The 14,715-nt window shown below is 38.2% G+C and overlaps 1 protein-coding gene across 5 annotated transcripts in view; it reads left to right on the forward strand.

The window, feature by feature from the left end:
• Window positions 1-14,715, forward strand: part of SORCS2 (sortilin related VPS10 domain containing receptor 2) — a 594,699-nt gene that overhangs the window by 498,323 nt on the left and 81,661 nt on the right. For all 5 annotated transcript variants that reach the window (XM_033061451.1, XM_033061452.2, XM_033061450.2 and 2 more), the window contains exons 6-8: window positions 1,282-1,346; window positions 3,703-3,821; window positions 6,997-7,086. In XM_033061451.1, the coding sequence (XP_032917342.1) occupies window positions 1,282-1,346; window positions 3,703-3,821; window positions 6,997-7,086 (274 nt within the window). The remainder of the gene's footprint in view (window positions 1-1,281; window positions 1,347-3,702; window positions 3,822-6,996; window positions 7,087-14,715) is intronic.

The raw sequence follows: 14,715 nt of genomic DNA on the forward strand, positions 1-14,715 counted from the left end.
GGCTTGGAGGGGGCTCATCCCTCTCCCTCCCTTTCCTCCTTTGGACTGATCATTTATCTTATTAGGGAAAAACAGCATATGTGATTATTCCTGGTTGTTATGCAGCAGTGGAAATCATCCAGTTTCTTCCCCCTGGCCTGTGTTCCTGAGGAGCCACCAATTATTGAGTCTGAGTTGTAACCACTCCTCATAAATCACTACGACTAAAATCATTAAACAATGATGTAATTTCAGTCCAAAGCATAGCTTTATTGCATTTGATTGTTAATAATTGTATGAAAATGATCATTTTCTCTTAAGTATCTTAATGGGCCTTTTTAATATCAGCATCCAGCTGCACTTTATCACTCAATGTATCTCCTTTGTGTCTTCAGCTCACATTTTGACTTGATGGACCCTTGCCCTGCCAGTGAAGGGCTTTGAGGAAAGTGATGTGGGAGTGGGGCTGGATTCTGCTTCACGTTGTGAGAACACAAGTGCCAGCTCACAGCTTTCTCTGCAGAATCTGCCTGACTAATGACAATAGAAGGGCCAGAAAAAAGCACAGCTGAGGCTGCCATTCCCAGACTGGGATGGAAGCCCTGAGGGTAGAAAACTCATCTTTTGGCTGAGCTTATTTGACATGAGAGTTATTGGGAGAAAATCATCCTGTATTCCCATTACATCTTTACGAAGTTAAACTGTACCTTGATCAACTCTGACTGAATTTCCTTCTCAGGATATTTTTCTCAACATTATTCTTCACTTTTTTAGTCAAAGCAGAATGTACTTGTCTCTTGAATATGCTAACCAAAGATATATCAATTTGTTATGGAAACCGTGTGTCAAGTTTCAGATAGTTCTAATAAGAAAGGAATCTAACTTTTTTTAGCATTAAATCTGCCTTGTAGTCTCAAATGTTAAACATAATTGTAAAAAGATGCTATAGCACTTGCCAGTGCATGAGTGTCTGCATTTCCCTGTGTGTGTGTATACACAATTTATGATTATGAAGGGTTTTTTCCTAATTTCACGCATATTTCTATTATATTTTTCAATTGATTCGATTTGTATGCATTTTTAGTAGAAGAGATTCTAAAGAAATTTAAGAAAAACATAATGTAAAGTAGAGAAAAAATAATTTCCTTATAGATGTTAGTAATAGGACGTTATAAATGTCTGGTTTTTTATTCCCAACTAGAATTCCAAAGCTGGTTGGTATGAAATCTTCTCTTTACTTCCAGACACATAATTACTGTTCTGTAGCTGACTTGACATAACTTGATTTTATTATGTTCTCAGGGCTGTTGCTGGAGTTGATGGGGACCTTGATTTAGTTCATATGGAAATCCAGGACCCCAGTGGAGGTATGCAAATGAAAATGTTATCAATTGATACCCCAGTATATAGTCATTTCTCTTTGGTTTAGAGGTACTTTTTGGATTGTTTTTAAAGCTAGTCAGAAGAGAAAGTGTGCAAGTCAGATTCTTTCTCTGCTTATTTGTAGTCAGCAAAACTGTCCTGTTATATAAAAATATAGTGTAATTTAAAATCCACTTGTGTTTCACTTTAAGAGGAATGGGCATCAAGATGCTGTGCTCTGTTAATAATGTCCATTAATTGTGCAATTTATCCTGGCATTTAAACATTGAACAGCTTTTCCTGATTTGCAAATAAAACTGGCAATGCACTGTTAGTGCTGGGTGTCTGTTAATGTGAATAATTGCATCTGTCAGGTCTAGTGCACCAACCACTATCTCTCAGAATTTCCATCTTACAGTATCCAGTATACTTTGAAACTTCAAAAGGAAAATAAATGGGAAAGCAGATTAGTAGTCAGAATGTGCTGAAAGAGTCACCATGATTCCAAAAGCTTGTATAGTTTCTTGTTACCAATCATACTCCTGAAAGATAATTTAATTCCTTGGATCAGGTGATCTAAGTTCCTGTGCAAGCTTAAAAGTGAGTGATAAAGAATGCACAGTTTGACCTGCCCTGTTCCCATAGCTTTTCTTCATTTCAGCCCTATTAAAAAAATCAAAGTTACCATGTTAAAAGCTGGATGAAAAAACTCTAAATCTTTTAGCACTGAGATTTATGAGACATGGTGACAGCTCCATCAGAGCTCCATGCTTTCTTTAGAGATAATGTAAGACGATCCTTCAGGACCTGAATGCAAATGAGTTTTTTGTTGGTGATGGATTTTGTGGGGTTTTTTTTCCATTTGGTTGGTCTTGGTTTAGGGTGGCTTTTTTGGAGGGCAGTGTGGTTGGCTGTTGGGGTTTTTTGTTTGGTTGGGTTTTTTTTTTGGTTTGTGAGGTTCTGTTTTGGTTATTTTTTGTTTGTTGGTTTTTGGTTGGGATTTTTTAAATTTTATTTTTATTATTTAACAGAAACAGCAGAGATTGAAAAACTCTCATGGAATATTTTCTGGCTAGATTCTCAACAAACTGACTTTATGCAATTATGGTCAATACAAGCATAGCCATTGATTTTAGTGGAAACAGCATCTTTGCACTACCCATATGACAAAGAACTGTAATTTTTGTGTTGTGAGCTGTGCACACCTGCAAGACTTTAGATGGTCCATTGCTGCACCAAATGTCCTTGTGGTGATGATTTGGACATAAACAGGAGAACTTGGATTGACTCTATCTGCCTCTTAAACAGATCCAGATTTTAAATCAAATAATTGCATCCATATACTGGTTTGTCCTTTTCTAATAAAAAGTCATTAAATGTGGGATGCATATCCCCTCACACTGCAAAAATAGTGAAGGACATGGGGATACATTATTTGCTCTCTCACTCTGTATCTGGAGTGTGGGAAGTATTTGTGATCTGGGCACAAGATTGTGTAAATAACATTTTCCTCTGTGCTTGGGCAAGTCACTCAACTACCTTGTGCTCAGAAGCTTGTGACAAACGTTGAGCTGTACAAGAGCTTAAGAAAAGTCTTTAAGAGTTCCAGGGATGGTCTTTAAGTCACAGCTGGTGTGAGATAGTGATTGTTGGCTCTGCTCTCTCTGATAAGAGGAGATTGTATCAAAGATGCAGTGGTGCTTTTCTAAGAACCCAGGGAGAGAAGATAGTCCTTGCTAACTGGAGAGGAAGAGAAAGGCCATAGCCTCCTCTGATTATAAATCAGTCTAGGCTTTTTCAGCAAGGTATGAGCTCTGAATATAGAAATCCTGCCCCAACAGACCAGCTCCAATAGTGTGCTAATAGTGTGTCTGAACATTCTTACAGACCTTTGAAAATAGCTTTTAAAATTCTGCACGCTGTCTATTAAACGGAGCCTGATTCTTTTCTCATTCATCACAATTTTATACTGGGGTTGATCTATTGATTTCAGTTATGTTGTGTCAGGCTGCCATTTCTCCAAGTGAGTAATTCAGCTCTGTGCATAGGTAAGTGAGAAAAGAAGGTCCTTCTATTATCCCCACCCATGAATGGCTCATTCATCTAACCCCTAATCTCTCTGGACCAGCAAAATTTGGATAATAACAGGTTGCCTCCAGGGAACGATCTGAACTGTAAGCAGTTAATATATTCTCAGTGTGTTGGAGATTGAAAAAGTCTTACATGGGAGTTTAATATAATAATTCTACAACTAACTCACCCGGCAAAGGCAGCCTTTTTCCAACATGAATAGCATTTAATATTGCTTGCTTCTTTTTCCCTTGATAGCCCTGTCATATGTTTCTGTCTCTCTTCCCTCAGGTTATCGCTACATCACTTGCCAGATTCAAAATTGTTCTGATAAGACAATGACAGTCCCATTTGCTGGCAGCACTGATCGGGATTCCCTGACTGTGCAGGATGACTACATATTTCTTCAGGTACTGCCATTTTTGGGCGACAGCTGATTTTCAAATTCAAAAATAAAGATCTAAACAGTGCAGCAACACTGTAAGAAGCAGGGAGGAATTAATGAATGATGATTTATGATTTTTCCTTGGAAAAAAACATTCCATTGTTAGTCCAAACAAAAAGGAAATTTAAAAAAAAGGCATCTTTAGTTTGTGCAACCATTTGCCCTTCAATTATATAAAAATTTTCAAGTGGATTGTGTTACTTTTTTTAAATACTCGTGTGTTAGGAGAAATGCAAACCTTGTGTTCCTGTGATTACAGACTCTTCTAGGTCCTTTCCAGGGCAAAATACAAAAATGTTCCCTGGCAAATGCATCCAAGGACAACCACTGACACAGTAGTTGTGCAGCTTCTTCACACGTATTCTCCTCTGAAGAGGTTTTGCCGGGAAACAACTACTAACATGGCTGTGCTCAGGAAGCAAAAGGGTCAAATGGCTGCAACCAGGCAACTTGGAGCAAATTAGCATAGAATCATAGAATGATTTAGTTTGGAAAAGACCCTTAAAATTGAGTCCAGCCATAAACCTAACACTGCCAAGTCCATCACTAAACTATGTCCCCAGGCACCATGTCTACAACTCATGGTGGTCTAAATTACACTGGGGTTATTTAATTCCCAAACTACAAGACCTGCCTGCAGAAATATGGGCTGGAACTTTGTCAGCCATATGGCACCAGTGCAGCTCAGGCACACTTATAAGTATTGTTTTATGTGCTTGGCACTGATTGTGGTTTGAATCTATCAGAGCTGCAAACTTCTCAAGGAGCAGTTGTGTCCTCTTTGTTTTATTAGATTTTACTAGGGAAGTTGCTTGTGCCTTCCTTAGTGCTTGGCTGTCATTTTCCCCTTACTTTGATGAGGTTTGTTTGCTGCAAGGCTTATCTATTTATTGACTTTTGCAGGAAAGCTATTTCATGGCAATGCATACACCTCCCCACCAGCATCTCAGACTGGCTCCTTTCCAACTTTCCCCCTTTGAGCTTGTTTCTTCCACAAGGACCTATAAATTAGTAGGGTTGCAAAGGATCTGTTCTCCTCTTGTTTGGTGTAGTGGTTTCAAGGACCCACATGGCTTAGAAGAATTAACACTAATAAACACCCAAAAAACCCAACCAACCAAAAAAAGCCCCCAAAAAACCACATACCAACCAAAAGAAAAAATAAAAAAACCCAAACAAACAAAAACCAACAAAAACCAAAACCAAAAAAAAGAACAAAAAAGCCCCCCAAAAACCCCAAAACTAAAACCCAAATAAATGGCATTGGGAAAGAACTTTTGGGCTAAAGTAGGCATTTTTCAGATCAGATCTAGCACTCATGGCATGCATTTTGCTCAAGGCTGTTATCATCTGTGGTTTGCCCCCAGGCACAGTCTAAAATCCATTTAATGGTGTGTAGATGCTAAGAACTGCTTCTCACTATACAAACTTCCAGACTGCTGTGCTCAGCAAAACACTGCCTGCTTCCTCATCAAACATTTTGCTTTGCTGGATGCTGTTATTCCCTTTCATGACAGACATGAGCAGACACAAAATGGAAGTGCAAGGTGGGAATATATACAGAAGTAATAGACAGTTACTACTCAATGATGCCTTTGGTAATTTGGTCTCTGTAGATCTGAGACATGTCAGTGCCAGTAGAGGAGATGTTCATGTGTTCCACATAAAGGGGAAACATCTCTAGTCTTTTTATTTTGGACTTCTCTGCAGTAAACCACAATATGCAATGTGTATCTTATTGCTAAATTGTTTTGCAGTTAGCCATATCTGTATTACAGAAGGTGACTCTGGGATTCTGTAGTCACATCTGAAGCACAGCCACCCCAGAGGTGGGAGGCAGGACAGCATTTCCGTGTTCCAGTGAAACCTCTCCAGTGAAACCACACAGCAGCAGCACATCTGTGAAACAGCATACTTTTGAAACCATATAGAGATTCTTTTATCACTACACTAAAATACAGTCATATAAGTCATCATCAGACCAGGGATTCCTCATGATATCACAGCAATGCCTTTCAGAAAGAGGACGGGACAGAATCTGTGCAAGAAGAGAGGAGAGTTTGAGATTGTCTCCCTGCCCCTGGCATTGTTCATATTCCCTGAGCTGTGCAGATGTGAATCAGAGTGTTGCAGGTCTGCACTGCTAATCCTGACCCAAATCTATTTTGTAGATTTTTACCAACTTAGAGGGAGATCTCAACCACATTTCTTAGTATATCTATATTCACAAAGATCAGAAACTTTCTAATACTCATTTTTTTCCAAGTTTGCACTGACAGTCAGACACTTTCAGAGGTGATTTTAGTAGGAGGATTAAAGTTTCAGTGGTGTTCTTAAGCACAGACCAACTTTTAATACCAGTGAGGCTTGACATGACTAGGTGCTTCAACTCCAATTTTCCTCTGCCTTGCATCATCTCCAGTCATTTAAAATGAATGATGTTATAACATGCATTTTAAAAAAGCCTGTGAACAGATGGGTAAGACTGCCATTTAGCACTAGTTAAACTAATGATGAGGTTTTTGGTTTGATCCATCATCATTTAACAAATCACATTCCTAAAGGCATTACATTCTATGTACCACAAAAAATGAGTACAATATTAAATACTTTGTTACCTTTAAAATATTCAGGCAGGTGGACCTGCTTTCATACATCAACTTTATTTTTACCAAGCTAAAGCAAGTTTTCATGTTTCAGGATAGGCTGTCTTTCAAAGCAGGTTTCCTTTTAAAACACAAAAATTTAGGAGAAAAATAGTGGGATTTGGTAGAATTTTAAATTAATTTCCGAAGTCAAAGAAAGAAGTTGAGTGTCAATGTAATAAAAAAGTGAAATATTGCTAAAGGCTAACTTTTATTTACTGATATCATCTGGTGCTGCTCAAAGGTTTAGTTGGAATGATGCCAATTTATATACCAGCATGTTGGTGTCACATTTCTGATTAGAAAATCCAGAGAGGTTGCCAGCTGACTATTTTCACTGATGTTTATTTGGAATTTTCCTTTTGGTACTTTGGAACATTTCATTAAAAGTAATGACTACATATTTCAGTTACAGGTTAAAAGCAAAACAGTCTTCCATCTCAGGTTCTTTAAATTTAACATAAGCTGTCACAGAGTTCTGTTTCCTTTGTGTAGACAACATCAGCAAATCGGACCAAGTATTACGTGTCTTACCGGCGGAATGGCTTTGTACAGATGAAGTTGCCAAAATATGCATTGCCAAAAGTAAGTGTGCATGCTTTTCTTTCTCCTTTTGCATTTGTCATCTTCTCTTTCTACCTAAACTGGTTTTGTTCTGCTCTTTTTCAAACCTCATGATTCTGGGTTCACAATTTCTCCTTGTAAGGATTTTTGAACCCTTACTTTTATTTTAAATAATACTTTTATTTTTATTCCATTAATGTGATACTCATTAACTCATGGTGGAGGGGAATAACGTACAACAGCTGATTTGTCATCAGTTACTGCAACAGTTTTTGAGCTTTGCTTCTATGAGTCAGTGCTATACACCCAAAGGTAATGGAATAATCTAGAACAAGTGTTCTTTCAAGAATCAATTACATTTTAATTCCACATGGTGTTTTCTGGTATAAGCATGAATACTAATATAAAAGAATTTTGCTGCTTGGTGGTACTCTATTTTATTAAAGAATCCCGGTATGGACTTTGATTGCTCAGTGAAATTGCAAGACTTAGTGAGTGGTTTCTTCAGTCTACCATTTCTTCCTAGTGATAGTTTCTACATTTCCATAGTAAACCAGGAATTAAGCACACAAATTGAAATATGGTCTAATGATGCAGTTGAATTATTTTTGCTGCACACAGTGTTTTTCCTAACTTTACAATTAGAAGGTTTCTGCAGTCCTGAAGAAAAACAGCTTGGAAGTTTGAAAGACCCAGCTGGATAAAACCCTCAGCTCTGGCCTTACAGTTCACCCTGCTCCCAGCAGGAGGCTGATCTGAGGTCTCATGAGGTTCCTGCTTTTTGATGTGATTCTTTCTGATCCTTCACTTAGCAGAGAGCTTGTTTTCTTAGCATGCCTTGAATTTCCTTGATTTAATTAATTACTTATCTAATGAAGGACATTAGAGTACAATTTATTTCCTTTTACTGTTATTGTTATAAAGCAAGCATGCTAATATCAAGTTTTTTTATCTTAGATGCTTTTTTTTAATGTCAGTATAAATGGTGGTCTGAAGACTTCTCATTTTAAATGTTCAACATATTGAATCTCAGATCAAATGCTCAGGTATTAGTTGAACTAGAATCTAAAACTTGGATATGCTTCTCATAGCACTACAGAAATCTCTCTCTCTGTCTCTATCCATCTCTATGTCTTTGTCTTGTCAAGAAATGTATAGTCAAAGACAAGTAAATAGATCAACCATTCCTCAAAAATATTTCCATGTTTTTCAGGCCTTCAAGGCAGCCTTTATGCTTTCTTGGGGGAAATTATAGTCAGGGAAACAGCAGGAGAATATCCAGCTTTTCAATGTTAAAATATGCCAAACATGGACACCTCAAGGGACTGCAATCCATTGGACCCTGCACTGGGAAACAAATAAGCAATTAAGGAGCAGGGCAGGGAAGCAGAGTGTAAACAAGGAGCTTCTGACACATTCATAAAGTGTCAGTCACAATTCCCTGGTATTTCTGTCATATGGAGTCTGGATTGTTTGGAATAGTGCTGCATACTCAATTCTTTGCCTTGGAAAATATGGCTTTTGTTTATTTTTCTTTTTTTTTTTCTTGCTAAGTGGATTACCCCAGGCCTGACTGAATAAACAAATTAGAAGTTAATGGTTTCATTTTGGATAGAGTCTACCTAGGAAAAGGTTAAGTATGTAATTTTGGAAGGGATGTTTTTGTGCTCTTCCTAGTTCAGGCAGTACCCAACAAGAAGAATAAAGTAAATATTATCTCTTCAGCATTTTGACAATGCTTCCAGGAGAAGCTTCATTGGTATCTGCATAAAACAGTTAAAAATTTCAGTAAGAGAGACTGGAAGCCAGCCATACCTTTAGAACATTAAAATAGTGGTGAATATGAATGATTTTAATCTTTTCTGAGAAAGATACAGAAATTTTACATACTGAGGTAAATAAAAACGTATCTCTGAAATTTTTCACAGCATTGTATTTCAGTGAGAATCGTCCAAGTGCAATAGAATTGGATCATGGAACTTTGCAAAGACATAAGATATCAGCAAAGGCACTGACACATTAAAAGTACATCTAGAACATGTGACTGTAGAATTGCTTCTTTTATGGTGGTAGGAGATAAACAGAATGGATGAATTTTTCAAAGGATTTTTTTTAAGATTGATTAAAAGCAATAGCTTTTGAATGATCTGAGTCTCAGAGAGTTTTAAATATTAGATTTTGCCTAAGCAGGAGATGAAGCATGACTGTAACACTCTATATTTCATTTTTTTCTCAAAAGCATGAAATGAGGTGTCAAAAAAATCTCTTTCCAGGTGGTCTCTGGACAGAATTTTTGAACAGTGATTGTATACAGGGAAGGAGAATTGTAGCCAAATCAGAAGATGCTGTAGACTGGTCAAGAATGTGTCCTACAATGTCAGGAGAGCTGTGCCAAAATGCAACCTCTAGCCTTAGGGAACAGGACTGGGTACTTCAGATGTTATCCTTTTCCTGCATAGATTCCTTTCATGATGATTTTGCATAGAGAGATAGAATGAGCAGTTTCAGACTGAATAGTTAGAAAAGGTTTTTGATGTCTCATTTTCCTTTCAATATGAAAAGGCTGGAAATCTGCAAAGAAGTTGTTCTCTTTTTCAAAATATTGTTTGCATTTGCATTTTTATTGCTTGTATTTGTCCAAATGCATCCCCAAAGAGAAACCTAGAAAAGAATAGTGTGTCTTTGGATAGCTACAGTCCTCCTTACTTGTGAAAGAAAGGCTGCTAAAAGCAGCTTCCAGCCAAGCTTTACCTCTGTTAAGTTTCTGGGCTCCAGCTCAACAGTACCACTGAGATCACCTTTTTGTAACACATCATAGCTCTGTGTGTGTACAGACAGAAGAGCCATTGGGGGCCATCAGGATTCAGATAATTTTTTTAACCTTTTTTCAGTGCTGTTGAGAGACTTTTTTCTTACTCTTTTTTTTAACACTGCTTTTGATGCTGACAGTGCCTGGAATCCCACAGCTGTCTCCTGCATTTGACAAGTGCTGGCTGCTGCCTAGAAGGTGGTAGCAAAGGCTGATGAGACCATACCAAAGGTTGCTTGTATGCTCCCCAAAACAGAAGAGGAATTTTCAAACTGTTGTTTTAAGATTGAACTGGTTTTTATACTATATTCCATTTTAGCAAGATTGCTTGTTCTGTGTTGCTAAAACAAGATCAAAAGTTAGGAACTCATAGGAAGCGAATACCAAAATCAAGCCAAGAGCAGCAAGCCTGCATTTGTGTGTCAGCTTGGCTGGCTATGCATCCAGCAGTGTCCTGGGGGAAGCAGCAATCCCCCTTGGGCAGAGGTTCAGCTGTCACTGCTGGGAGGGCACGTCTGCCCGGGGGCACAGGCTGAAGTCCCATCCAGACTGGCAGCACAGTGTTTGTGTATTGCACAAACTGTTCCTGCTGCTCTGATTGCCCTTGCCTTGAGAAGTGCAATTTGGAAAGGGAGAGGTACATTGGGTCTGATCCTTGTTCAGGTATTTGAATCATGCTTTGATGTGGGTAACAATAAAACTGGAAACTAGTTCATTCTGAGAGTTTAAGCAAAAAAAATTAACTAAATTCTTTACTAAGCCAAGGAAACTGCTGTAAATTATGGCTATTTCACTATTGCAATTTGGAATAATTTAATTATTCTGAGTCCTTTTCCCATCTCTCTTAAATAAATTCCATTGATAATGATCTTCTTTTAAGAACTGATACAAGGCATTAATTGATTCTGCATTCATTCATGCCTCCTACAAAATCCTAATGATGCGAGAGCTCTATTGTCTGTTGTTTCCTGCTGCAATTCAGAAAGTTTAGTTCTGAAAAGATATGGTGTGGAAAATGCATCTTTTTCAATCTCTGTATGTATTTTCAATCTTGTGAAATAGGCAGTAATGTAAAGTTTTTCAGGTAATCAAGATAAATGGAAGTGTATGGGAAGAGTGAAAAAAACAAAAGAAGAAAAAAATCCCATTGCCTTAGAAATAGGTTGAAATCTGTACTTTATTCACAGTAATATTTACCAGATACATGTATTCTTTTTATTTGATTATGACCAATTCACCTCAAAGCATGCCCATCTCTTCCTTGCCTCATTCTGACTATGCATCACTGTTTTAACCACAGACTTCTGAAATTGTCTGTATTATTCAATAATAGATATAAAAGGATCCTTAAATGGGCCTATCCATTAATGGTAGAATATTCCTGCAGTCTTTTCCTGTGATGTTCTCTAAGGATTTGGCTGCCTAATAGGTGGATTGCAAACTGTTGAGTCTATGACAGCTCATTTAGCAAGGCTCTTAGTCTCCCAATGTTTTTTCTTCCTCTTGGGAAGCCCCTTCACCGCCTCTGCCACTCACCACTCTGGGAGGCTTTTGGCTGAGGTTGTTCCCCAGTACCAGGCAGAAGAGCAGTTTTCAGCTGCAGCTCCCTTCTCATGAAATGGCTGGAATGGCTGTTGAGCAGAGGAAAAAAGAGAACAAAGTAGAAATGCAGATAGCAGTGGCATTTGATGCAGGGGAAATATTCCTTTCCCAGGCAGTGTCACCACCGCAGCCAGTGAACCTGAGCTATAGCAGCTGTCTGACCTGCTGCTTGCACAAATCCATCTGAGGAGGATTCAAGGAACTGTTCTTTTCTTCACTGTGCAACTTATTGATTTCTCGCCATGAACTTTTTTTACGCGGCCAGGCAAGGAAGATTAGGAGGATTATCTTTGGGATATGTGCCATCCAGTTACCTTGATTGTGCTTGTGAGATTACAGGGGTATAAATGTGGTACATCTGGAGGTCATGACTGAGACTACAGAGCCTTGAGTGCTTACAGCTGTTCCCCTACTGATACATTTACCCCTCACCATTCTCTATTTAATACATTACTTATTTTGTGTTAACATTTTGCTCAACCACAGCATTAAGATTGCAAAGTGGGGGAATTCTGGCATGTGACCAAAAATTGGAAGATTTAAAACCCAAGGATTTTGAGGTTCTCTTTTATATTTCTTATTGACTCAAGCACCACAGTCCTGCTTGTGTATCATTTTACTGGCCTACAGTATTTTCACTGAATGGTATTTTCTATGTCATCAGTACATTGTAGACAAAGGAGCACTAGAATCTTTGTCATCATTTATAGCCTTCTGTCTTCAAGCTGTAATTGTACTAATTTGTGTCATAGAGTTTCTTATTACATTAATATGAGCATTATCACATTAATATGAGCATTTCTTGAGTATAAAATTCTGTAAAGTATTTTTAGACTTGTAGGCTCATCAGGTACTGAATGTAGATGTTATGTGATCATATAAAATGAAAACAACTCATTTCTCTAAACAACTCATTTCTCTTTCCTACCTCCTTTAAACTTCTTTCCTTCTTTCCTGCTATCCACAACTTCCACAACTCCTCCCCATATCCCAGCTGTTTAATAGCGTTGGACTTTTTGGACCAGTTTTTGATTGGGTGTTCATTCAGCTTTATGTGATAACAGACTTGACTACATTAGAAGCAGGAAATTAATTATGGAAAGAATGATCATGTTGTTATCTCTGTGTTAGAAGTAAAGAAATAATTCTTAGGCAGTCTTTCCAAGAAGAAATATTTGATTGTGTCTGTACTTGCTGGAAAGGTTCTTGGCTGCCTGTGCTCCAGGTCGTGGCTGAACATGCACAGTTCTTTCAATGCCTTGTGTACACCCTGAGACTCCTTTATTTAACTGACCGTGTCGGTCCGTGTGATATGGAGTTTAGTTTCTTTGAAGTGGTTCTTATCTTTTGGCATAAGTTGGCCTTCTGTAAATGCCTAATTATTTTGGATATCACTTTGAAACTGTTTTTGTGTTATTTGTTTGCTAATTATGTTTTCTGCTATTGATGTAGTACAAACATAGCAGCTTACAAATCTCTGAGAGAGCAGGAGTGACATGACCAGTCACTGGATGCCTAACATAATCATGCCAAATTTTAATATGAAGTCTTTGATCAGGATTCATTTAGCACTTTTTTGTAGAAAAGTAATTCTGATTCAACAGATCTCCAGCTGTCCATAATTCTAATTCCATGGGCTGGTTCACTGCCTTGGACCTATGAGTAGTTTCACAGATTTTTCATGACAAATATGCAGATTTCTGTGTTTAGTGTGGTGTAACATTTCCCAGTAAAAAGGGAAGGATGAAGGTAAAAGGAATTTGCAAAATACAGTGCACAAGAAGCACCTTAGTAAACAAAACAGAAATCTTATGGGAGCTTAGAGGTTAAAAAAAAAAGTTTTAGACAATGCAGCTCATAGAACCTCAGAACTGTGCAAAAGCTTGCAACCTAGGAAGAGGAGATAAAGGAAGAATACTGGTATTTGAGAATCACAGTCCATGCCTGATGCCAACTGACATTGGTGAGCTTTGCAAAAACAAAGAGAGAAAGAGGAAAGCAAAAATAGCAAGAGCATGGATACTTGGGTCAGCAAGAGATAGAACAGAGCAGGCGGGGAAGACTTGAGAGGGCAAAAGTAAAGTAGTAGAGATAAGAGAAGGGATGCTCATGGAGAAATGAGCATACCATAGAGGAAACAGCATGGTTGCTATGGCAAACTGGGGTTAAGGTTCTGCCTTGGGACATCTGGAAGGGCATGGACTCCTATTTCACCATGGAAGTGAAAGAAAGCCGCAAGATCTTAAATACTGAAGGTATATGAAAATGCAGCCTTGATATACCAAAAAGCTGAATAGAGACAATAAGGAATGCTCCAAACCCTGCACATCTCTAGCATCAGTAAAGAAAGTATTTATAAAATAATTTGAATAAATTGTGTGTGAATGACATAATTACAGAGAAATGAGACAATCAATGGCACTTTGAGTAGCTTGCAGAATGCAGAGAGAGAGAAAGCAGGGGACTAGCAAGAAGGCAATTGCTGTAGTCCAAGCGTGAAATCATAAAAGAATAAATGCTTTCCATATAGGATCTGCTGAGGTTACAACCTAGGGCCGTATGTGTGTCCATGAATTAGATAAAGCAGTAAAAACGTGCGTTCCCTCCATCAAGATTTTCTTTCCCCTCAGACATTCTTGTTAACTCTTAGGTGACAGACAGTAGGTTCTGTCCAGCAATATTTGCTGATGTCCCCTCTCCATGTGCTTCTCACCTCTTGAGCAGTGGTAGCTGGGATGAAGGAATGGACTTGGCACACTGACAACCCATCCCCTGCATTTGGCAATTAATTTCTTCCTTTTAAATTCACCTTTAAGTGTAGGAATACTATAAGAGTGATATGAACATTTACCTTTGTTTTAACTAGATTTTCAGCAGTTTGTGTCATCCAGGATTTTGAAAGATATTAAGGAATTGGGCATGAAATCTGCGTTTTTCTCATGTTGTTGATTACTTTTCCCAGAGGATTGTATTAGAAAGCATTGAGCAGAAAATGCTGCACAGGGCTGTTGCAAGGTGGTATAACTGAGGAACTGATTTGTTTCTTGAGGGGAAAGAAATCACTGTGAAAGGAAAATAGCTGTAAGGCTGAACTGGAAATCTGACAGCATAAATTCTGAAAGGAAGGAACAAAGTTCAAGGCAGAGCAAGGGTAATTTCACTTGCTAAGACCACGATCTGTTAAGCTCTTGCCTCAGCAAAGTTGCCAACCAGCAGCCTGAGTGGACAAACATCTTTAT

The sequence above is a fragment of the Catharus ustulatus genome, chromosome 5 (assembly GCF_009819885.2).
Source record: "Catharus ustulatus isolate bCatUst1 chromosome 5, bCatUst1.pri.v2, whole genome shotgun sequence".
In the NCBI taxonomy this organism is placed as follows: Eukaryota; Metazoa; Chordata; class Aves; order Passeriformes; family Turdidae; genus Catharus; species Catharus ustulatus.